At 43.8% G+C, this 26,298-nt stretch overlaps 1 protein-coding gene across 2 annotated transcripts in view; it reads right to left on the bottom strand.

Moving 5' to 3' along the window:
• CUL3 (cullin 3) overlaps nt 1-26,298 on the bottom strand; it is a 132,557-nt gene that overhangs the window by 7,417 nt on the left and 98,842 nt on the right. For both annotated transcript variants that reach the window (XM_077290860.1, XM_077290861.1), the window contains exons 14-15: nt 3,330-3,516; nt 1,751-1,896 (exon numbers count right to left, since the gene is read on the bottom strand). In XM_077290860.1, coding sequence (XP_077146975.1) covers nt 1,751-1,896; nt 3,330-3,516 — 333 coding nt within the window. The remainder of the gene's footprint in view (nt 1-1,750; nt 1,897-3,329; nt 3,517-26,298) is intronic.

The raw sequence follows: 26,298 nt of genomic DNA, 5'->3' as shown, positions 1-26,298 counted from the left end.
TAGGTTTCACCGGTTCGTGAGCTGCTAGGTTTCACCGGTTCGTGAGCTGCTAGGTTTCACCGGTTCGTGAGCTGCTAGGTTTCACCGGTTCGTGAGCTGCTAGGTTTCACCGGTTCGTGAGCTGCTAGGTTTCACCGGTTCGTGAGCTGCTAGGTTTCACCGGTTCGTGAGCTGCTAGGTTTCACCGGTTCGTGAGCTGCTAGGTTTCACCGGTTCGTGAGCTGCTAGGTTTCACCGGTTCGTGAGCTGCTAGGTTTCACCGGTTCGTGAGCTGCTAGGTTTCACCGGTTCGTGAGCTGCTAGGTTTCACCGGTTCGTGAGCTGCTAGGTTTCACCGGTTCGTGAGCTGCTAGGTTTCACCGGTTCGTGAGCTGCTAGGTTTCACCGGTTCGTGAGCTGCTAGGTTTCACCGGTTCGTGAGCTGCTAGGTTTCACCGGTTCGTGAGCTGCTAGGTTTCACCGGTTCGTGAGCTGCTAGGTTTCACCGGTTCGTGAGCTGCTAGGTTTCACCGGTTCGTGAGCTGCTAGGTTTCACCGGTTCGTGAGCTGCTAGGTTTCACCGGTTCGTGAGCTGCTAGGTTTCACCGGTTCGTGAGCTGCTAGGTTTCACCGGTTCGTGAGCTGCTAGGTTTCACCGGTTCGTGAGCTGCAAGGTTTCACCGGTTCGTGAGCTGCAAGGTTTCACCGGTTCGTGAGCTGCAAGGTTTCACCGGTTCGTGAGCTGCAAGGTTTCACCGGTTCGTGAGCTGCAAGGTTTCACCGGTTCGTGAGCTGCAAGGTTTCACCGGTTCGTGAGCTGCAAGGTTTCACCGGTTCGTGAGCTGCAAGGTTTCACCGGTTCGTGAGCTGCAAGGTTTCACCGGTTCGTGAGCTGCAAGGTTTCACCGGTTCGTGAGCTGCAAGGTTTCACCGGTTCGTGAGCTGCAAGGTTTCACCGGTTCGTGAGCTGCAAGGTTTCACTGGTTCGTGAGCTGCGAGGATTCACTGGTTTCTGAGCCAGGACCGGTGGGGGTACGTTTGCGTTCTGCGTACTCTCGAGCAGAGCAGTCTAGTGGGTGCAGTCTGGGTCCATACACTTGTATTGAGCAATGCTGTGCTCAGTCTAGTGACATTGTCATCCAGTGGGTGCAGCTTTGCTCAACACAAGTGTATGGACCCAGACTGCACCCACTAGACGGGCACTGCTTGGGAGAATGCATAACGCAAACGTACCTACATCTCCCAGCTTAGAAACCGGTGAATCCTCGCAGCTCACAGTGCATGTGCTGGGAGGAATCATTAGTCTGCATTCACAGAGTGACTGCAGACTTATCAATTTAGACCTGACAACCCTCTAAAATGTATCTTCCTTCTATCCCTGATCAGCATAAGTTTTTGCATATCATATGGAAAAACAGAGCCACATGTAAAAATATAAATATCCTTCAGAAAACTAAACCTATAACTATTTGTAAAACAAAATTACCCAAGTTCAATTAGACAATTAATAATGCCATCTTTACATGCTTTAGAAGTGTCAACTGATCATTTTTTTTTAACATATACTATTACTATTTACTTACAGTAGGGTATCTGCCATTTATTTTCATCCTATTTTTTTATTTATTTTTTTTAAACTTTTACTCAAATCACTTAGTTTGGGACACTCACATTTCTTCGAAAACTAAATCTAACACATCAAGTCTTGCTAAATATTTATGCAAGTAAAAACATTTTCGTTTAAAAAAAAAAATGTACATAAAGGTAATACCTCTGCTACTAATACGTTGTGCTGCATTTTCTTTCTAGATTTCATAATCCGAACTATAGCAGCTTCTATCTCGTGTTTTCTATCGTCGTCAACTTTCTGTCGAGTCTCTTTTCTTTCAGGGTCAGATTCACCTTGTTTGGCCGCCACTGAAAATGCAACGTACGTACGTTCGTTACAAAGAGTACAAGTATACGAGTAATGACATTTAACGTACATAGAATGAATCCTACTTTTATACGGAGACACTTTGGACGATATGAAATTTGTATTATATATTAAAGACACATGCAAATAATCTCTTCTATTGAACCGCTATCGTAGCCATGCATTCTGCTTATAAGCATCCTATAATGTTATAATAATATAAATCAGGGGAATAAATCATTTCAGTTTATGTTGTAATCAGCAAAACAAAAATTAAAAATATGGGCAATATACTGCCATTATTTAACATGCTTGTATGTTACAGATATTACTATATATTACATGAACAGGAGAACCAAGAGTTTACTAAATAAACTATTTATTAAATCCAAAGAATTTTTACAATTTAAGAATGGATATTACATATCAAGTACATACAATGTGAACCACCCAGGTGGATGAATATGACCAAAGGTCCAAAGAAATCCGGATTAAGCAGGCTATTGCAACATACATATGAAAGCAGCAACGACTCAGTGTGATTTTAATCATAGAAGACTAACACTTCATGTTCAATGCTCATTCAATGAGCCGCCCGTTACAAAGCATAAGTACCCTTGAATACAATAGCCTGTTTGCATAACAAAATTAAAGGTGATAATTACCCATTACTAGTTTCCAGTTCTCCCGGGGACCTCGATCACCCCAACGCGCGTTTCGCGTGCTTGTGACAGCACGCCCCCTGAGGAAGCGAGGCTGTCACAAGCACGCGAAACGCGCGTTGGGGTGATCGAGGTCCCCGGGAGAACTGGAAACTAGTAATGGGTAATTATCACCTTTAATTTTGTTATGCAAACAGGCTATTGTATTCAAGGGTACTTATGCTTTGTAACAGGCGGCTCATTGAATGAGCATTGAACATGAAGTGTTAGTCTTCTATGATTAAAATCACACTGAGTCGTTGCTGCTTTCATATGTATGTTGCAATAGCCTGCTTAATCCGGATTTCTTTGGACCTTTGGTCATATTCATCCACCTGGGTGGTTCACATTGTATGTACTTGATATGTAATATCCATTCTTAAATTGTAAAAATTCTTTGGATTTAATAAATAGTTTATTTAGTAAACTCTTGGTTCTCCTGTTCATGTAATTTGTAAAAGAGTAATGCTAAATAGTTGGATATTTTGATTTAACTGGTATTTCTTCTAAAGATATTACTATATTTTGCCAATGGACACTTCTTAAAATGAAAAGTGATCATAATTGCTCAAGCCAAATTTACAGCATTTTGTACATTTTCCAGTGATCTGTCTCTTCTCACTGAAAATTACAAGGATCTGCATCATGCACTGCTGAAAAAGTAACAGTTCAGGGTACATCGGCCCCAGAAAGGCCCATCTTTACCGGCACCAGCACTATACTGTTGTACCCACCTGTTTGGATTTTAACTCTATGAAGTTTGGAAGTGAACTGATCATTAACAGTGAACATGTGGCCACTCTCTATTTCTTTTGATTTGGGTTCTTTTGTGAGGACTCGTTGGGTTGGTTTTCCACAGGCCAGAGACTGAAGTGCCCTCACAAGTTCTCGTTCTGGGATGTCCGTCTCTTGCTGAATTTCCTAAATTGATACAAGAAAACACCATGTAAAAATGTGCGCTTCATATATACAAGTTGTACTAGAAAGAAAAATTGTGGTTTTACCAGCAAATGGCAGGAAACAAAAATATTGAGCTATAAAAAGATGAGCTCAACTACATAAAAAAATACAAAAAAGTCAGACTGAACGGCACAGTCCAAGTGATCTCACGCAATGTGGACAGAATGAATTCTTGTCGATTAGAGAAAAAAATATCTATAAAACATCAAAGACTGATTTTATTTCTATAGCCATACAAGAAAAAAAATAATGCAGAACGGGAACACTGACAAATGGCTTCATGACTGCCCCCATTAACCCCAATGATAAAAATAGTAATGCACTGAAAAAACCACCAATGTTGATCTGACAGGACAGGGCTATATTAATGGCCATATGTATAGTAACACTGGGGTAAGTTACTTTATTACAAGTCAATCACATATTCGAGAACAAAGCTTCTCGAGTTCCTCCTACTGGGCTCTCAAACAGAAAATGGATATCCGGGCCTGACCATTGGTCAATATGAAATAAACTTTGGCACTCAACTTGCAATGATGTGAAAATTTTTAATGGCAGCCACTTGTACAAACGTTTCGGTCAGACATATTGACCTTCTTCAGTGTACTGGTCTCTTAGAAACACTATTTATGTGTGGCTTAAGATCAGATTAAGGTCCTATATATGGATCCTATGTATAAGTATGAATGAAGATACAACGGTGGGTGACGGTATATGGAGACGTACTACTGCTCGTCTAGACAATGGAATGGAATGACACCGCGTTCTATATCTACACTCCTGCCTCTCCCGACAAGGGAGCTCAAGCTTTGGTCCATTCTTTGGATCCATGCTGGTTTCTAACATACAGGTTTTTACTCCTGGAGAAGATACATATCACATTACCATACCTACTAGCCTGCGCTTTTGGATCCATTCCATTGTCTAGACGAGCAGTAGTACGTCTCCATATACCGTCACCCACCGTTGTATCTTCATTCATACTTATACATAGGATCCATATATAGGACCTTAATCTGATCTTAAGCCACACATAAATAGTGTTTCTAAAGGTACCTTCACACGAAACGACATCGCTAGCGATCCGTGACGTTGCAGCGTCCTGGCTAGCGATATAGTTTCGTTTGACACGCAGCAGCGATCAGGATCCTGCTGTGATGTCGCTGGTCGCTGAATAAAGTCCAGAACTTTCTTTGGTCGTCCGATCGCTGTGTATCGTTGTGTTTGAAAGCAAAAGCAACGATACCAGCGATGTTTTACACTGGTAACCAGGGTAAACATCGGGTTACCAAGCGCAGGGCCACGCTTAGTAACCCGATGTTTACCCTGGTTACCAGCGTAAAAGTAAAAAAAACAAACAGCACATACTTACATGCGTCCCCCAGCGTCTGCTTCCTGACACTTACTGAGCGCAGGTCCCTAAAGTGAAAGTGAAAGCACAGCGGTGACGTCACCGCTGTGCTGTTAGGGCCGGAGCTCAGTCAGTGTCAGGAAGCAGACGCTGGGGGACGCATGTAAGTATGTGCTGTTTGTTTTTTTTACTTTTACGCTGGTAACCAGGGTAAACATCGGGTTACTAAGCGCGGCCCTGCGCTTAGCAACCCGATGTTTACCCTGGTTACCCGGGGACCTCGGCATCGTTGGTCGCTGGAGAGCGGTCTGTGTGACAGCTCTCCAGCGATCAAACAGCGACGCTGCAGCGATCGGCATCGTTGTCGCTATCGCTGCAGCGTCGCTTCGTGTGAAGGTACCATAACCCCTTAGTGACAGAGCCAAATTTTTGAAATCTGACCAGTGTCACTTTATGTGGTAATAACTCTGCAACGCTTCAACAAATGCCAGTGATTTTGAGACTGTTTTTTCGTGACACATTATACTTTATGATAATGGTAAATTTAGGTCAATATGTTTTGTGTTTATTCATAAAAAAATATCAAAAAGTTGAGAAAAATGTTAAAAAATTAGCAATTTTCTAAATTTGAATGATTATCCCTTTAATCCAGATGGTCATACCACAGCAAACCATTAATAAATAACATTTCCCACATGTCGGCTTTACATCAGCACCATGTGTAAAATGTTATTTTATTTTTTTAGCATTTTAGGAGGTTTAAAAATGTAGCAGCAATTTTTAATTTTTTCAAGGAAATTTACTAAATTTATTTTTTTAGGGACTTATCCATGTTTGAAGTGACTTTAGGGGTCTCATATATTGGGAAACCCCCAAACGTGATACCATTTTAAAAACAGCACCCCCTGACATATTGAAATCTGCTGTCAGGTAGTTTATTAACCCTTCAGGTCCTTTACAGGAATTAATGCAAAGTGGCATGATAGAAATGAAAATGTGTATTTTTACCACCTAAATGCCTCTAACTTCCGAACAGATTACTACAGCCGTCGGACTCTAAGGCGGCTATTTGGTCATGAATTGCCACGGCAAACATCAGGACCACACAATCATGATCTGAGGGCACCATTTGGGGTAAAGAGGAAGCCCTCACACTCTGTTAACCATTTATAATGATGTAGTCACAATTGACAGCAGCATCTAAGGGGTTAAACAGATTTGGACGGTGCAAACACTGATCGTGGCTGATGCAGAAAGTTGTCAGCTATAGTGCACAACCGACAGATGCTGGATTGTTACCTGTATGGGGAGGCTAGTCTCTTATATGTCAGGTCAGTTAAAAGGCGTATTGGCTGTCATTAAGGGGTTAAGAGACCAGTACACTGAAGGTCAATATGTCTGACCGAAACGTTTGTACAAGTGGCTGCCATTAAAAATTTTCACATCATTGCAAGTTGAGTGCCAAAGTTTATTTCATATAGTTTCTGGTTTGGGAACCCTCTTTGTGCACCTCTACAGCTGTGCCACGTTACACTACACTATATGACCATTGGTCAAGACATAAAACTTGTAAAGTTGCCTTTATTTATCTCAACATTTATCTAACAAACTATAACAAGCACAAGAGCAGTCATTTAATGTTCAGGTGGGTTTCAGAGAGGAAAATTAGGTGGCACCTCATGGTACAAAACACACCGTTCTATGAAGGGGGGACCCTAATGCTAGCATCTGCCTACATTCAACTATCAGCATCCACATGATGGCAAACTGTTAAAACCAGTAGTAAGGCCGCAAACTTGTGGGCTCCCTGCCCCACCGCACATTGTTTTCTAGGCTTTACATATGATACAATACCCTTCCACTTCCCTGACAATGCCACTTTTTCTTAGTGATGAGCGCTAGTGCTCATTATTAGAGTTTGCCGAGGGTGCTCGGGTATGCACCGAATATCGCGGGTACTTGAGGGACATGTTCGATTCCCTGTGGTGGCATGTTTTGCAGACAGCCACGAAACATGCAGCTGCGGCACTCTTAACATGTCACTCGAGCACCCGCGATATTCAGTGCATACCCAAGCTCCCTAGGTAAACTCAAGTAACGAGCACTTGTGTGCATCATCACTTTATTTTTGATCCCCCCCGGGTGCGAATTGTTAGGAGGGCACTTGGGTCATAATTACTTTGTAGAAGTTTCACACGTTATTCGAGTGTCTTCGGCACGCTTGAATAATATGATTGAGTCCCCAGCGGCTGCTAGCAGGAAATCTCCACATGTGTTGTGGCATCTAACAGCAGCGAGACATGCAACCGCGGGAACTCGAACATATCACACCTTCTAACGCTCAGTCTGCTGCTCCTCATTGCTGGTGACATATCCCCAAATCCTGGCCCTCCTCATCACATCCCCACACTCATTTCTAATCCCCTGCCACGGTCCTCTACACGTCTTCGCAACCACAGTAACCTCATACCCATTCATCCAGCCCCCACTCCCCCAATGTCCCTATCTGGAGCACTATGGAACGCACGCTCTGTCTGCAATAAACTGTCATTTATCCACGACCTCTTTATCAATAACAAACTCTCCTTCCTCGGCATCACTGAAACCTGGCTCACCCCCTCTGACTCAGCCTCTCCAGCCGCGCTTTCCTATGGTGGATTCCACCTCTCTCACACCCCTCGCCCCAGCAGCAAGCATGGTGGAGGAGTTGGTTTAATCCTGTCAGATAACTGCTCCTTCACCCCAATCCCACTTCCACCCTCTGTTACCCTCCCTTCCTTTGAGGTGCACTCCGTGCGCATCTACTCCCCCTCTAACCTCCAACTGGCTGTCATCTACCGTCCCCCAGGGCCAGCCACCACCTTCTTTGACCACTTCACCACCTGGCTACTCCATTTCCTCGCCGCTGACATCCCCACTATCATCATGGGCGACTTCAACATCCCCATTGACAATTCCCTCTCAGATGCCACTAAACTTCTATCTCTCACTTCCTCCTTTGACCTTGCCCAATGGTCTTCTACAGCCACTGATGGTCACACACTGGACCTCATCTTCACCCGCCTCTGCTCCCTATCTAACCTCTCTAACTCACCTCTTCCTGACCACAACCTACTCACATTCTCTTCCCTCTCTACTCCTTGTCTACAATCCCCACCCCACAAACTTTAACACCCTCGCAGAAATCTTAAACACCTTGATCTACACTCACTCTCTGAATCCCTCCTCCCTCACACAGACATAAGCTCCCTACACAATGCGGATGACGCTGCCGCTCTATATAACACCACAATAGCTGCAGCTTCGGAATCTCTTGCCCCTCTCACACATACCAAAAGCTCGCAAAATCAGCAGACAGCCCTGGCACACCCGCCTGACCAAAGAACTGAGGCGAGCTTCCAGGGCTGCTGAGCGCAGATGGAAAAGATCCCACTTCAACGAGCACTTCATCGCATTCAAACAGTCCCTCACTACTTTCAAGACCACACTCGCCACAGCAAAACAAACCTACTTCTCATCTCTCATATCCTCTCTGTCTCACAACCCCAAACAGTTATTCAACACCTTCAATTCTCTCCTCCGCCCCCCAGCACCTCCTCCCTCCCCACTCATCTCAGCTGTAGGCTTTGCCTCATACTTCAAGCAGAAGATTGAGAACATCAGAGACAGTTTTAGTAAACAACCCCCAGAACCCTTCCTCCCAACTACCCAGCCCTCCACCTCCAAAACCAACTTCTCCACCATTACAGAAGACAGACTCTCCACTCTACTCTCAAGATCGCATCTCACCACCTGTGCACTTGACCCGCTCCCATCCCACTTCATCCCAAACCTCACCACAGTCTTCATCCCAACCTTAACCCATCTCTTCAACCTATCACTAACAACTGGTGTTTTCCCCTCAAGCTTTAAACATGCCTCCATCACACCTATCCTCAAAAAGCCCTCTCTTGACCCATCCTCTGTATCTAGCTATCGCCCTATATCACTTCTCCCCTATGCCTCAAAACTACTGGAACAACATGTCCATCTTGAACTGTCCTCCCATCTCTCTTCCTGCTCCCTCTTCGACCGCTTTCAATCAGGCTTCCGGTCACACCACTCCACTGAAACTGCCCTAACTAAAGTCACCAATGACCTATTAACCGCCAAGAGCAAGCGGCACTACTCTATCCTCCTCCTCCTGGACCTGTCCTCTGCCTTTGACACAGTGGACCATTCCCTGTTGCTGCGGACCCTCTCATCCCTTGGCATCACAGACTTGGCCCTATCCTGGATCTCGTCATACCTAACTGACCGGACATTCAGCATCTCCCACTCACACACCACCTCCTCACCTCGCCCCCTATCTGTCGGAGTCCCGCAAGGTTCAGTTCTAGGGCCCCTGCTCTTCTCCATTTACACCTTTGGCCTGGGACAGCTCATAGAATCTCACGGCTTTCAGTATCATCTCTATGCTGACGACACACAGATCTACATCTCTGGACCAGATATCACCACCCTACTAACCAGAATCCCTCAATGTCTATCTGCTATTTCATCCTTCTTCTTCGCTAGATTTCTAAAACTTAACATGGACAAAACAGAATTCATCGTCTTTCCCCCATCTCACACGACCTCCCCAACGAACCTATCCATTACAGTAAACGGCTGCCCACTCTCCCCAGTCCCACAAACCCGCTGTCTTGGGGTAATCCTTGACACTGATTCTCTCCTTCAAACCACATGTCCAAACCCTCTCCACTTCCTGCCGCCTCCAACTCAAAAATATTTAACGGATCCGTACATTCCTAAACCAAGAATCTGCAAAAACCCTAGTCCATGCCCTCATCATCACCCGCCTCGACTACTGTAACCTCCTGCTCTGTGGCCTCCCCTCAAACACTCTCGCCCCCTCCAATCTATTCTAAACTCTGCTGCCCGACTAATCCACCTGTCCCCCCGCTATTCCTCAGCCTCTCCCCTCTGTCAATCCCTGCACCCAGAGACTCCAGTACAAAAGCCTAACCATGACATACAAAGCCATCCACAACCTGTCTCCTCCATACATCTGTGACCTCGTCTCCCGGTACTTTCCTGCACACAACCTCCGATCCTCACAAGATCTCCTTCTCTACTCACCTGTTATCTCCTCTTCCCACAATCGCATACAAGACTTCTCTCGTGCATCCCCCCTACTCTGGAACTCTCTACCACAACACATCAGACTCTCGCCTACCATTGAAACCTTCAAAAAGAACCTGAAGACCCACCTCTTCCAACAAGCCTACAACCTGCAGTAACCACCGATTGACCAAACCGCTGCACGACCAGCTCTACCCTCACCTACTGTATCCTCACCCATCCCTTGTAGATTGTGAGCCCTCACGGGCAGGGTCCTCTCCTCCCGTACCAGTTGTGACTTGTATTGTTCAAGATTATTGTACTTGTTTTTATTATGTATACCCCTCCTCACATGTAAAGCGCCATGGAATAAATGGCGCTATAATAATAAATAATAATATCAGAGCACGCCGGAGACACTCCATAGCACCTTATCCAAGCACGTTTGCTCATCACTACCAATAATGTTTATTACTACAGTAAAGGCAGCACATGACAGGGCTGAGAACAGGCTCTGAGGTAAATCCGGTCACGGGTGCATCACACCACACACGTCAGCCATGTCGGCGGCGCTGCATAGGGGAGGGAGCCAACAGCCGCTCTGGGGCAAGGCTGCTACCCAAGAGTTGCCTGCTCCATTCTCTCCTGTGTCAAATTATGACTAATATATGGTCGCCCTCTCACTAAGAAGAGGTTCTCCAATGCTGCAGACATCAATCGTGAAATAAATGAACAATCAATAGTGGACAAGGTCTACAAAAAAAAGTTCTGCAGCAACGAAGGTGTGCAATACAGAGTAATATCTCTGCTTATAATTCACACGCTTCTGCTCAGTTCGACATGATAACATACCATGTGGGGGAGAAAAATAATTCTGAGTATTTACCCCTTGCAGCGTTAGCCATGATGTGGCAATTTTTTTATTTTTTATTTCAGCCTGCCAAAACAAAACTTTTTTTTTTTTAATATGTTCACAATGGAGTTTTTTTCAGCTCCATAAAGCCACCTGAAAAAGCGATCAGGAAACACTGGAAAGAAAGGACACATTCATTTCTATGTAAAAATGGCATGCTGTGTTCAGGTTTTTGAGTGTTAACAGGTTGAAAGTTTCCAAAGACACCAAGAGGTTAAATGAAGTGACGTGCTTCAGAAATCCTCCACTGTGAAGACGCACTATACCTTACTATAGGAAGGCTCAAAAGATGCCTGGAAAATTCTCAGGGGGTCTTTTTGAGTACTTTTGTCAAGTTTTTGCTTCCTTGCTACTTTTGGATTATCGTTGAATAGATTAAAAAAAAACAAAAAAACAAAAAAACAGTTTTCTGAAGAATCCTCCAAGACGACTCAGTTTGCCAGACTGAAACATGTTATGGTGTGCAAATACCCTCAGGTTTTATTTTTTCGAGATGTGCTTTATTGTGTGTGCGCAATGATTTTATGCAAACTATGAATTTTTTTTTTTTACAGTGTTCACTATGGTCAGATAAATAATAAAACAATGTCACTATCAAAATTTATAAAAGTGCCAATTCTGGAGCTTAACCTCTTCTCTTCCCGACTGCAGCGCTGGAGTCCTGGGTTCAAATCCCGCCAAGGACAACATCTGCAAGGAGTTTCTATGTTCTCCCCGGGAATTCCCAGGGAATTTAGATTGTGAGCTTCATCGGGGACAGCGATGATAATGTATGTAAAACTGTAAAGTGCTGCAGAAAATGTTGGCGCTACATAAATAAAAAGTTTATTACGGTTTTGGGGTTGAGGTCAGCTTTGTAATGTCAGCTGACATCAAGCCTAGGGGTTAGTAATGGAGGAGTCCGTGAGACACCCCCATTACTAACTCCAAAGTCAAAATAAGCACAAGAAAAATTGTAAAAAGCACTCCCCGACAATTACCCTCTTTTACCATAGAAATAAAAAACATTAATGCAAAAGGTTCGCCGTAATCCATAATATGGGACTTCCCACGCCGATCTCACTCTGCCACATCCAGAGGCTGTGATGGGCGGTGGACATCAGTAACGTTACCGCTCACCACGACAGCCAGCACACACAGAGTAGCGTGTGAATGCGGCTGCTGTGACGAGAGGTGACACGAGTATGGTTATAGCAGGTCCCAGCCAATTAACTATGGCAACCTTACTGACGTCACCGCTCGAAGCATGAGAACCGGCAGCAAGTTCATATTTTTATAAATTATTTTGGGATCCCTCATTTTTAATAACCAGTAAAGGCTAAGCAGATAGCGATGAGCTAATATTACTAGACTGGGAAGATGCATGGATATTGGCCCCTTCTCAGCATAACACCAGCTGTCTGATTTCACTCAGCTGGTTAGTTAAAATAAGGGTGACCCCACGCCATTTTTTCTTTTATTTATTTGCTACAAACAAGGACACAAAAATACACATGCACTACATTGATTATCACTGACATATGCATAGAGTAGATATCTTCCTATCTATCCCGTTGGTTCAAGGTGTGAATTTATTGTACTTGGCTGATGAGATGTGTGCTTATGGCACATGCATGGTCCGTGTGCCGTGCGATTTTTTTCGCACACCCACTGATTTGCATCAGCCATTTTACACGGCCATATGCAGCATGCTGCAATTTTTTTTTCCTTACCCCAATTCCAGGTGAGGAAAAACTCTCAGATGAACACACACCTAGTTGAATAACATTGGGACTAGTGCAATGTGATTCTTTTTTTCACATTGCACTTGAAGATTTTATGCGCAAGTGTGAGCTAACCGAATACTTATCCAATGACACACTGCTCAAAGTCATCCAATTGCTGCATCGCATCACTGGCTCCAGCTTCATGTCCCTGCACAGACCTCAACGTAGCTTGTTATGGGGATACAGGTGGAAGCATGTAGATAAATATTACTGAGGGTTTTTTGCGATCCTCTGGGACACTATTGCAGTTGCGGATGGGATGAAGTACTGTATATAGTTTAGCAATCAAACGATTGCATGTTCAAGTGAACAAAAAAAATTAGCAGGCACAGGTTTTATCAGCCGAACCCGTAATCACCTCATAGGAGCGCCAATGGAAGCATGGAACGACCGACCCCCCCCCAGCTGGAACATGTTAAATGCCACTGTCAGATTGACAGCTGGATTTAACTTATCAAGAGGCACATGATGGCTGAAAGGCAGGGACACGACACGACGTGCATGTTTATCACGTTGTGGAGGTGTTAATCACCCTTCACCCCTTTCAAAAAATAAAAAATTAATAACTATTCACAGTCATCATGTCCATACAAGTCCGACCAAATTGAAAAACAACTGTTATAACACTTCAATTTGTTTTGTTTCGGCATTTAACTCACTATTTTAAATTTTTATTTTAAGACACTGCACTTCCCCAAAATTGGTAAATGGTTCCAAGAAAATTAATGCTTTTGAGTTAATGGTTGTCTGAAAAAAAACGTTCTGCCACGGTGAATGCACTTGAAAATGTTCTCAATTGTAATCAAGTCCAGAGATACGTGCCATGGTAGCACATTTAAGGTACCTTCACACTAAACAACTTTCCAACGAGAACGACAACGATCCGTGACGTTGCAGCGTCCTGGATAGCGATCTCGTTGTGTTTGACACGCAGCAGCGATCTGGATCCCGCTGTGACATCGCTGGTCGGAGCTAGAAGTCCAGAACTTTATTTGGTCGTCAGATCGGCGTGTATCGTCGTGTTTGACAGCAAAAGCAACGATGCCAGCAATGTTTTACATGGAGCGAACTGGAGCGAACAACCAGCGAGAACGATAAGTACGTCACTGGATCGCTCCTGCATCGTTCTGCTGTTGCCGGTGTCTGACGTCTCCTAGCGACCTAAACAGCGATGCTGCAGCAATCGGCTCATTGTCTATATCGCTGCAGCGTCGCTTAATGTGACGGTACCTTTAGGCTATGCAAGCTGTTCACAGTAGCACGCGCAACATGCAGCCTAAGGTCGCATTGAAAAACAGCTCTTGGGACACTCACGTTTGTCTCTACATGGTGTAGCACACGTTGTCTCCAGACTAATCTCCAGCTCTCATTGCATCCAAGCTGGGACTTATCACAGAAAAGGATAGACCTGTTTTCCAGCCTGCATTGCAGTCTTCCTCAGCGCTATGATGGTTTGTGTAGACAATGTTTGACACTTTAGGATTAGTATCTGAGCTCTAATTTCACTTGCAGAAAAAAATCAATTGACTTTTTTTTTTTTTTAACCAACTAATGAATTATTTGAAAAAAGCAAACGTAATTTTCATACTCACAATTCATACTGAACTGATGGATCATATTGCCAGTTAAATTTTACTGCACAATGAATGTTATAAAAGCAAAACCCCATGAAGGGCAAATTGTGTTTTAAATTTTTTTTTCATCCACTTGAATTTGTTTCATTGTGACATTTTATGGTAAAATGAATTGTGCTATTGAAAATTTCAACTTGTCTCGCATAAAACAAGCTTTTATACAGCTATCGCTATTAAAAAAAAAAGGCAAGGAGAAATTAAAGTAAAAATGGCAAAAACGAAAAATACATTTTGGAAGGACAAGTTATACTTGTCATTACTGGGGAACATCCAGCTATTTTTTGGTAAATGGGGGAAATTTTGCACTCATCGTTAAATTATTTTAATCTTTATTGAAATGGACATATCACAGTAGTTATACATGGAACAGCTCGATGTTATGTTTTTATAAAAGTCATTACAGAGTCAGCAGGCGAATGAGCTTGTGGAGAATTCTGGTTGTCTTCCTGCAGCTGCACAGAAGACAGGTGGTTTATTACCATCCCTGCCTGTCTAATGCATGAGCGGTGTATACAGTGTAGGAAGAATATACATTGCCTTCTCCTGCGATGATCGCAAAGTGACAGGACAAAGCAGGAGTTGCTGGGTCTTAGCAGTCCCAGATCAGCAATGCAATGTTGCCACTAATTCCCTGCATGCGTTGCCGCTGTTCAAACAGCCGTGAGACATGCCGCCTGCCGCAAACAAATATTTCGAGCACGCTGAAGACACTTAGCACTTGAGCATGTTTGGGTAAGACCTCAACCAAGCACATTCACATTCCTCACTATTATAATATAAAGTTGTAATATTAATACATACATGCCCCTGACAAGACACATGATTTAATTATAGCAGGTGCAGGGGTGCAGTTGCACAAAGGCCTTGAAGGAGTGTAGTGGGGGGTTCAAAAGGTCCCTTGGACCCGTATAAGACGACCAAATCTATGAAAGACCCATGATAGAAAAGGAAATAAAGGTCGTGACTTTTTAAAAAAAATATTTTCACAAGTTAGCTTTCACTCCTAAGCATTTTTTCATCTTCTGAACACTGTCACTTTATGAGGTCATAACTCGAACGCTTCAATGGATCCCGCTGTTTTCTCGTGACATTGTACATCATGATAGTAATACATTTTCTTTGATATGACTTGCATTTATTTGTGAAAAAAATGGAAATTTGGAGAAAATTTCACAATTTTCTAACTTAATTTTTACGCCCTTACAGGTCTACTTTACATTAGCAAAATTTTGGAAACAATTTTTTTTTTGTTAGGAAGTTATAAGGGTTAAAAGTTGATCAGTGATTTCTCATTTTTACAACAAAATTTGCAAAACAATTTTTTTTGTTTTAAAAGAACCACCTTACATTTGAAGTGACTGAGGGACCAATATGACAGAAAAGACCCAAAAGTGACACCATTATAAAAACTGCACCCTCAAGGTACTCAAAACCACATTCAAGAAGTTTAACAACCCTTCAGGTTCACAGGAATTTTAGGAATGTGGAAGGAAAATAAATATTTCTTTTTCTTTCACAAAAATTTTACTTTAGACCTTTTTTTTTTTTTTACTTTAGCAAGGGTAACATGAGAAAGTGGACCATACAATTTGTTGTGTAACTTCTACTGAGCATACCATACCGATACTCCGTATGTGGGTGAAATCTACTGTTTGGCCACACAGCAGGATTCAAAAGGGAAGGAGCGCCATTTCACTTTTTGAATGTAAAATCCGCTGAATAATTAGCGTACGCCTTGTCTCATTTGAAGAGCCCCAGATGTGCCTAAATAGTGGAAATCTCTAACAAGTGACACCATTTTGGAAACTAGACCCCTTTGGGACCTTATCTAAATGTGAAACATTGAACCCCCAGGTGCTTCACAGAAGTTTATAACGTTAAGCCATGAAAATAAAAACCAAACTCATTTTTCCCGCAAAAATAAATTTTAGCTCCAACTTTTGTATTTCCACAAGGGTAACAGGAGAAAATGGACCCCAACATTTGTGGTACAATTTCTCTTGAATTCACCGATACCCCAGATGTCCTCGAAAACTACCGTATTTTCTGGTGTATAAGATGACTGGGCGTAAGACGACCGCCAACTTTTCCATATAAAATATGGAGTTTGAGATATACTCGCCGTATAAGACGCGGGTCATCTTATACCCCCAGTCATCTTATACGGCGTGTGCGGTGCGGATGGTTCCCAGGGTCTTGAGGAGAGGAGACTCTCCTTCAGGCCCTGGGATCCATATTCATGTAAAAAAAAGAATAAAAATAAAAACTATGGGATATACTTACCCTCCGACGGCCCGCGGCTCTCAGCAGTGCAAGCGGCGGCCTCCGTTCCTAAGGATGCATTAAGCTAAGGACCTTCGATGACGTCGCGGTCACGTGACCGTGACGTCATCGAAGGTCCTTCGCTCAATGCATCCTTAGGAACGGAGGCCGCCGCTTGCACCGCTGAGAGCTGCAGGCCGTCGAAGGGTAAGTATATCCCATAGTTTTTATTTTTATTCTTTTTATTTTACATGAATATGGATCCCAGGTCCTGAAGGAGAGTCTCCTCGCCTCCAGATCCTGGGAACCATACAGGACCGCTCCCTGCACACGCCGTACCCGGCGTATAAGACGACCCCCGACTTTTGAGATGATTTTCGGGGGTTAAAAAGTCGTCTTATACGCCGGAAAATACGGTACTTTTGAGGCACAGTGCAAAGCTCAGAAGGGAAGAATCTTCAGAAGGGAAGAATCATATTAACGTGCAGATTTTGCTGCACTTCTTTGAGGGTGCCATGTTAAACTGGCAGAGCCTCTGAGGTGCCAACACAGCAGAACCCCCCATAAGTGACCCCATTTTACAAACTAAACCTCTCAATGAATTCATCTAGGGGTGCAGTGATTATATTGACACCACAGGTGTGAATCTTTTATACCATTGGGCAGCAAGATAAAATAATTTACATTTTTACCACCAAGATTGTAAGCACAGAGCGTAGGATAAATGTGCATCAAGCCTTACTGCGATCTTTGGGAGGCAGAATGAAAAAAATCAACAGCATGTGAAGAATTTGTTTTATTTATTTTTTACGCCATTCCTCGTGAGGCATAAGTGATACGGCAGCTTTATTCTTCGGATCGGTTCTATTACAGCGATACCAGATTTATCTCGGGTTTTTATGTTTGGCTGCTGTCACACTAAATGACACTTTATTGCAAAACAGTAATTACATCACCATATTTTGATAGCTATAATTTTTACATATTTTGGCCGACAGTCATGTTATGGCTCGCATTGCTTTACTCTGAGAGCTGTAACTTATTTTTCTGCTGATGAAGCTTTATAGCGGCTTGTTTCTTTGCAGGAAAAGATGGCGTTTCCAGCGGTACCATTTTTATTTGCATTAGTCTTTTTGATTGCGGTTTATTGCACTTTTTGTTCGGTGGCATGATAAAGCATTGTTTTTTCACTTGTTTCTTTATTTTTATGGTGTCGTACATATACTGCTGTTTGTGGGAAAGCAGCTCCCACAGAGCAGTGTATGTATGGTGCATGTCGGGAAGGGGTTAAAAAAAATTGAAATGATAAATTTGAGCATCTGAACAAGCAATAGGGTTTTGCTTTTTAGAGCTCTTAAAACCACATAAAATGCAAAAAAAAAATAAAAATCAAATGTTCTTCGTCATTAAGAGCCTTTTGTACGGAGTAAAAAAAAAACAAATGGGTAGGAGCTTTGTCCTGTAATGAAGACTAGGAGAAAGATTTTCTAAGTACAAATATTCAATCATTTTACTGGGAGCTTAAATATCCTAAAACTGCCGCTGATGTGGGAAAACTATAAAGTGGAAGGCTAAGCCTGCCCATATTAAAAAGCCTTAGGATCAAGGCCTGTTACGCAGATGCAAAGGTGCAAACCTTCCAAAATTCTAGTAGCGGTCTCACATTCTTGCATAGCACCAGAGCCCATGAGAGCACCACGTAGAAAGGAAACCTACAGATAAAAAGGACCGTACTCGCATTAGTTGGTTTACAGAGCATAGGAGGACCTTCAGGTTATTGTCAAAAGATTAAAGGGAACCTGTCACCACGTTTTTGGAAGATGGGATAAAAATAGCGTTAAATAGGGGCAGAGGTGGGCGTTACATTAGTGTGTTTGTTATGCGTTTATTACCCACCTAAGTTGCCGAAATACCTTTGCAAAGTCTCCGTTTTCGCCTGTCAATCAGGCTGGTCTGGTCAAAAGGGCGTGTTGTCTTCCCCCAGATTTTGCGTAGTTTTCCGTTGGTGGCGTAGTGGTGTGCGCATGCCCAAGGTCCCGAATCCTCTGCCAGGGGATTTAAAAGAGCGCGCTGTTCGTTATTTCATTGGTGATCGGTGGGCGCGGCCATCTTCCTTTGGCCGCGCGTGCGCAGAAGCGGCGCTCTGCTGGCCGCGGCTTCAGGAAAATGGCCGCGGGATGCCGCGCGTGCGCAGATGGATATCGCGGCCATTTTCCTGAAGCCGCGGCCAGCAGAGCGCCGCTTCTGCGCACGCGCGGCCAAAGGAAGATGGCCGCGCCCACCGATCACCAATGAAATAACGAACAGCGCGCTCTTTTAAATCCCCTGGCAGAGGATTCGGGACCTTGGGCATGCGCACACCACTACGCCACCAACTGAAAACTACGCAAAATCTGGGGGAAGACAACACGCCCTTTTGACCAGACCAGCCTGATTGACAGGCGAAAACGGAGACTTTGCAAAGGTATTTCGGCAACTTAGGTGGGTAATAAACGCATAACAAACACACTAATGTAACGCCCACCTCTGCCCCTATTTAACGCTATTTGTATCCCATCTTCCAAAAACGTGGTGACAGGTTCCCTTTAAACATTTTTATCATAATACTTATAAGTAACACTCCGTGTCTATACATAAATCACAACACAAAAATGAAAGCATGCTCACCACACGTGACAGGAGGGAATACAAGGGTGCTGTAATGGGCTCTGAGAAATCAAGTTACGGGTAAGTAACTGTCTTTCTCCTTCCCCTCATGACATCACCACAGAGAGAAATACAGAGAATTGTATCTTACCACAGCCTGTAGAACCCTTCTCCCAAAGGTTAGATCAGAAGAGGCTAGGTCCAGCCGATAGTGTTTAAAAAAAAAAAAGGTAGAAGGTGATGACCAAATGGCAGCCTTACGGATCTGCTCTATTGCTACCTCCCGACCTTTTTGCCCAAGTTGCCACTGCTCTCGTGGAATGAGCTCTCAAACTCTCCGGGGCGACATTCCCACTAGATGAGTAGGGGCAATGAGATCGCATCTCTTATCCATCTTGTCAACGTACTTTTTGAGCTCTCAAGTCCTTTCCTAGGCCCCTGAAAGCATGCAAAACAGAGATCCATCCTTTCTACACCCCTGGGTGGATGCTAGGTACAGAACCAAACACCTTTTTACGTCTAATGTGTGGAATTGCTCTTTTGTATTTTTGGGGTTGGAGCAAAAGTAAGGAAGGACTACGTCTTGGGACCTGTGGAACCGAAATGCTACCTTAGGCAAATAAGCAGGGTTAGGTTTAAAATAAATCTGCCTTCTAGGATCCTAGCGAATGGACGGCCTGCAGATAAAGCCTGTATGTCGCTCACTCTACGGGCTGATGTTAGAGCCACTAGAAGGACCGTTTTAAGGGATAGAACCTTGAGTGGGGAGTATCTAAGGGTTCAAAGGAAGGGCCTGTTAGGGCTGATAGGACCAAGTTTAGATTCCAATTTTTGGCCGATAATGGGTCTAGATCTTGCGGAGGCGCTAATAAATCTTGCTACCTTATGGATTGCCTGCTACATCATGATTGTATGAGACCCCCCAGAGTAGCCACTTGAACCTTTAGGGTGCTAGTAGCCAGGCCTTGTTCCAACCCTTTTTGTAAGAACTCCAGGATTGCCGTAATTAGGACTCCATCCTGAACTCTCACCCCCTAGGTTAATAGGAATTTTTTTCAGGTTTTACCGTAGGTTTTAGTAGTGACAATTTTTCTACTCTGAAGTAGGGTGGAAACCAAGTTTGGGGAAAAACCTCTGTCCCTCAAAAATGCCCTTTCAAATTCCACGCCGTTAAGTGTAAGTTCGTTGCCTGAGGGTGATACACCAGTCCCTGAGAATGTCCGGGATTTCCGATAGTACCCAAGGATCGGTGATGGACATCATCCTCAGCCAGGAGAACCAAGTTCTTCTTGGCCAAAAGGGGGCTCTCAGTATCACTCTTTCCCGGTCCTCCCTGATCTTCCTTAGAACTGCTGGGATGAGGATGACCGGGTGGAGGCACAGGCCAGGCTCTGATCCCACAGAATCATAAAGGCATCTATAGCGCCTGAGGGTTCCCTCTGGGATCTATACAGCAAAAAGAGTCTACCTTGTTGTCGATGCTAGCAAAGATCTATGACCGGGAGACCCCACATTTCCACAATCTGATTGAAAATAGACTCTTAGCACTCACTCTTTCTGTTTTCACTGTGTGCGGCTCAAAAAGACTGCCTTGTGATTTTCTACTCCCCGAATGTGGAATGCCGTCAGGGAGAGGAGATTGCTTTCCGACAACTGGAAAATCTTGGTTGTTGTGTCCATCAAGGCCTGTGACCTGGTTTCCCCCTGTTGGCTCTGATTGTCTAAAAATATTTGCACGTGATGACCCCGAAGGGTATCTAAGAACTTTAACAGGGAATAACTGACTGCTAATAGCGCCTTTTGGTTTAGGATATAGCCAACTGATGACCGGTCCAGATGAGCCCCCCACCCCACGGGGCTTGCATCTGTGGTAACTACTTGAGACACTTTGGTTAGATTGCCCATCTCTCTCCACCAACTCAGGGAACAAATAGTTGCTGAAGATAGAGTCCTACGACCTTTTAAGTGACCCTTTAGGGAGACCGGGTTTTTTTTGTTTTGTTTTTTTAAGATGTCCCACTGGAGCCCCCTAGTTATTTGGGCCCACTGAACTGCTGGCAAACAAGAGGTTAGGGAACCTAACAGGGACATGGCTTTTCTCAAGGTCATGGATGGGTATTGTGATTCCCTCAACAAATGAGTCGCAAGCTTTTCCCTTTTGTCCTCTGGGAGGCGACACACTTGCTTCTGGGAGTCCAACATAATTCCTAGGAACTCCTGATCAGTCTGACTTGACTTTTTATTTTTTTTATTTTTTAGATTCAATAGCCAGCCTAGGTTTACTAAAGAGTTCATTACCCTGTCTAGTCGTGTTTTGCAATGCTGGACCGAGTTGCCTATCACAGAGAAGTCGTCCAAATAAAGGACGATCAAAATGTCCTGTTCCCTCAGGTGCGCCACTGCCTCCGAAACTAACTTTGTAAACACCCAAGGGGCTAGCGACAAGCTGTAAGGAAGGGCCTTGTATTGAAAAAAAATTGTTTCTCCTTTTATGGAGACCGCTACCCTGAGGAACTTTTGAGAACTTTTGAGATATGTGTCGCTCAGATCCAGGACCATCATGAAGCAGTTGGGAAACAATATTTTGATGGCTGATTTTATTGATTCCATCTTAAAAGTTTGGATTGTTACATACTTGTTCAATTTTTTTAAGTTTATAATTGTCCAAAAGGACCAGTCTGGTTTGTTTACCAGAAACAATGGGGAGTAGAATACTTCAATCTTTTCCCAAGGAGGGACCTCCTGGAGAACAGCTTTGCCCACTAGGTCCAACACCTCACACTCCAAGGCCCTTTGGTCTTCAGAGGATAGTAGCGGAGTTACAACAAAGTTCAGCGGAGGGAATGAACAAAAGTCTATCCTCAGGCCCGACCTGATTAGGTTTAGTATCCAGGGACTGTTGGAAATATTTTCCCAGGCCGGAAGGAAACGGGATAGTCTGCCCCCCACCTGGGAGAGACAGTCACTTGGAGGGCTTTCTATCGTGAGAGGAGCTTCCAAAGAGTAAACTTTTATGTTTTTTTTCCCCCCATCCCATCTACTCCATTCTCTCGGAGGCCTCCTACAGAAACATTTCCTACTCCGAAAGGACAGTTTGTATACGGGTGTGGCCAGGTTAGGGAACCCCTTTTTCTTATCCCCTGCCTTCTGAAGGATGTCATCCAATGTTTCTCCAAATTAAAACTTCCCTTCACAGGAAATAGAACACAGTTTTAATTTAGTTTGCAGGTCTCTCTACCAGCATTTAAGCCAAAGTGCTCTACGGGTTGCATTCGAGAGACCTGCAGACTTGGCCGCTAGCCTAACAGACTCGGCTGATGAATCCACAAAAAACACTGCAGCCCCCTGTATTACAAGAATGGACTAGAGCAGACGTGTCAAACCGCATTCCTCGAGTGCTGCCAACAGGTCATGTTTTCAGGATTTCCTTGTAATGCACAGGTGATAATTTAATCACCTGCACAGAATGATTCCAGCACCTTGTGGAATACTAAGGAAATCCTGAAAACATGACCTGTTGGCGGCCCTCGAGGAATGCAGTTTGATACCTCTGGACTAGAGTACTTTGTCCTTGGACACACTATCCCGGAGCTGCTTTTCCAATTGATCTAACCATATCATCAGGGATCTAGAGGTGCAGGCTGCTGCTATAGCAGGCCTAAAACTTCCCCTGATGCTTACCATGAGCCTTTAAGGAAAGAATCTGCCTATTTATCTAGCAGGTCTTTTAAGACTCCCATGTCCTCGAAGGGGAGGGCAAATTTATTGGAGGCCTATGCTACCGCTACATGCAGGGATATATATATATTTTTTTTTAAGGGACGGTATAGAAGAGTTTTTCCTATCCGTTTTCTCCCACTATTTTTAATCAGAGCTTGTATATTTTCATTCAGGGGAAATTACCTCCGTTTTTTCTGTGCAAATTTCCCAAACATTGTATCATATCATTATATCCTGCAGTTTTTCGGGCGAGGGTCCATTACTCCCATAGTGGATCTCACTTTAACCAGGCTTTCTACTTCTTGGCGCCTCCCTACTTCGTCATCGGAGGAAGCATCAATGAAAAGGAGTCTTTCTCCTTGGAGCTAGTGGACTCGATTGTGGGTGCTTGCTGGCCTTTTGTTCCCCGACAGTACCCCCTTGTGAGGGTTCTAAAGGTGCTTTCAACCTCCATTTTAATTACCGATCTTAATTTAATTTGGGGTCTCCTCACATAGCACCTGTTCTATGCACAAACGGCAAAGTCTTTTATCCCAGGTGACAGGTAACTCTTCCTTACACATGGGGGCACCTCCTGTGTTTGGTTTTAGCCAAACTAATTCCTCCCTGAAAAATTAAAGAGAAAGGGGACCCCAATTACAAGGTGAACTTTCACGAAGATCACTCACCAATCAGAGGCAGGAGCGGAAACAGGTTTTGGAGGAGAAATAGGGTCCATTGAAGGGCCGTTTGAGGCTGGAGACTTGTCCACTGTGCCGGAGCTTCTGCTGTGCTGGGTGGAATGACTGCTGGAACGTCCACTCCGCTTGCTTGAAGAATTATGCTGTCTTCTTTTTGGCTGTTGCAGCTGCTGCCTCTGGCGCTACTGCTGCTGCTCCTCCATCCTACAAGGGACAGCTGGCTGCAGGGAGCATCTCACCCCGTTCTCTTACATTTGAATTATCCGCCCGGCGTCCTCTGTACTACTTCCGATTTCATAGCAGAAGTTCCTCCTCAACATATGACCCCTGGCTGCATCATAGGAGGGGGTGGGGTCGACTTCACCACATCCCACGCATTCGCAGACCAGACGTCCGGAAAGCCCAGCACCGGAGTATGGTGTGGAGGCTGTGCTCCCCCCCGCTCATCCTGAAAGACCCCTTGGTCCCAGCGGTGGCGGCTTCAGACACCGCACCAGCCTGTACCGGTCTGGCCAGGCCTGGACACCATCTCTTCAGCCTTCTTATCTTCAGGTATGCCATACTGAAGGTTCCCTGACAGAGAAAGGAAACTAACTGATGTGAGGGAGAGGTACCACCTTTTTATCTGTGGGTTTCCTGGCATTCCAGGTCGGAGGTACATTACTGGTGGCGGACTCCAGGCCAAGATCCATATCACTGGTACTACGCTCCTATGTTGGGACAGTTAAGTGTGCAACCGACTAAGTTGGAATGAATTTCCATCAACGCAACATTGTTGCCACTTGACATTCCCAGTGTTTTATCTGACTGAGCAATGCCCCATGGATAGAGCAGAAGAGAAAGTGCTCCTCTATAGAAGAGGTGTGAAATGAAGCAAGGGAATGATATCGTCATTCATAACCGGCAAGACGTTGCCAACCCCTTTAATCAAACAATGCAAATTGACAACCAATATGGCAGGATATCCGTTGTAACAATAGATGCAAGTACATTTGTAAGATTACTCCCCCACCTTATAGGCCCAGTTTTCAATTTCTGGCTTTGTTTTTATCTATTTATTATGCATTGCTTATATAGCTATCTTATTCCGCAGCGCTTTACAGACATTATCATCACTGTTCTCATAGGGTCTCACAATCAAGATTCCCTATCAGTATGTCTGGAGTGTGGGAGGAAACCGGAGAACCCGATGGAAACCCAAGCAAACACGGGGAGAACAAACCCCCTGCAGATGTTCGTGGAGGGATTTGAACCCATTACTGCAAAGCAACAGGGCTAACCACTGAGCCACCGTGCTGTCCATATCAATTCCTTTGCTAAAAGCCATAACTATTTTTCTAATGGCATACCTACCGGTATATGTTGGCTATTTTTTTGTGGCTAAATGAGTTTTAGACTTGAATAATACCATTCTTTTCACTATTTAACCCCTTCCCGAATTAAGACACGAATTAACGTCTATTGGAAAGGGGTCCACATGTGTGGGCCCAGGGACTCAAAAGCTGCCCTCCCTTCCCACGTTGCTGACACTGGTTATATCACATAACCAGTATCCGTAACTTAAAGCCCCGACAGGAGCATAGTTCTGTCCAACGTTAACCATTTAAACGCTGTTGTCAACCTTCAACATCGGCATTTAAATGGATAAGTGCCGATGTTCGTATGATTTACCTCCCATGGGCCCGGGTGACACTGTGAACCAATGGGTTAATATGACAACCAGCGGCGCTTAAAGGGAGTCTGTCACCCCCAAAATCGTATATGAGCTGCGGCCACCGGCATCAGGGGCTTATCTACAGCATTCTGAAACTCAGCCTCTAATCTGTCATAATGGCATTTACCACATGTGCTAAATAAGGTTATTGAAAATGTAATTTGAACGGACTTGTATGGAAGACACAAATCAAAATATGCTTTTTTTCTTTATTTTTTTGGGGGGGAAATGAGGGGTGGTTTAAAATGATTATATCTTTTTATAACTTAGAAAACTTTTTTAATTCCTTTTAGAACTTTATCCTTACCCCTATGGGTGGGCCTGAATGCAATGGCAAACCTAAAAATGTTAGGGTCATTCCATGTCAAGTGAACCAATGATTTTTACCACTATATTTTTAATTCTTTTGAGATTTTGTTATTTGGTAATAGTGTGTCAGAGAATGCAAAATGTGAAGAAGAAAAAAATTCTAGATTTTTTTTTTTATTTTTTATTGATTTTCAAAGTTCGGAAAAAGTGCGAATTTCGGTGTTGCCTGCCTTTACATTTCTCCCCATAACTCAGGCTAGAAAAGAGATAGAGAAACAAAATAAACATCATTCTACTCAGAATTGTACAGGCTTTCAGATATGTCACAATAGTATCTTTGATAATATTTTACCTATGCGAATGCAAGCGCAAAACTTTAAAACGCATTTCCGAAAAAAAACGTTTAATTTAAAAATTTCAAAAACTGCACATTTGCCTGATATGCTCCTATTCACATCTGTACCAAAATACAAGCTGGGATCGTGATGGGATCATATTTTAAAAAATAAAACTATTACAGAGTCAGTTCAAAAATCTTGATTTCAGATCTGCTCAGCTTGTGGTCTAACAGTGTGAGGTCTGTATTTAGCACATAATCCATGATTGCTAGATATTACGGTATTATTTATTATGTTACAGAGTATT

The sequence above is a fragment of the Ranitomeya variabilis genome, chromosome 2, assembly GCF_051348905.1.
Source record: "Ranitomeya variabilis isolate aRanVar5 chromosome 2, aRanVar5.hap1, whole genome shotgun sequence".
NCBI lineage: Eukaryota > Metazoa > Chordata > Amphibia > Anura > Dendrobatidae > Ranitomeya > Ranitomeya variabilis.
This window is presented reverse-complemented; position numbering and strand designations above follow the sequence as displayed.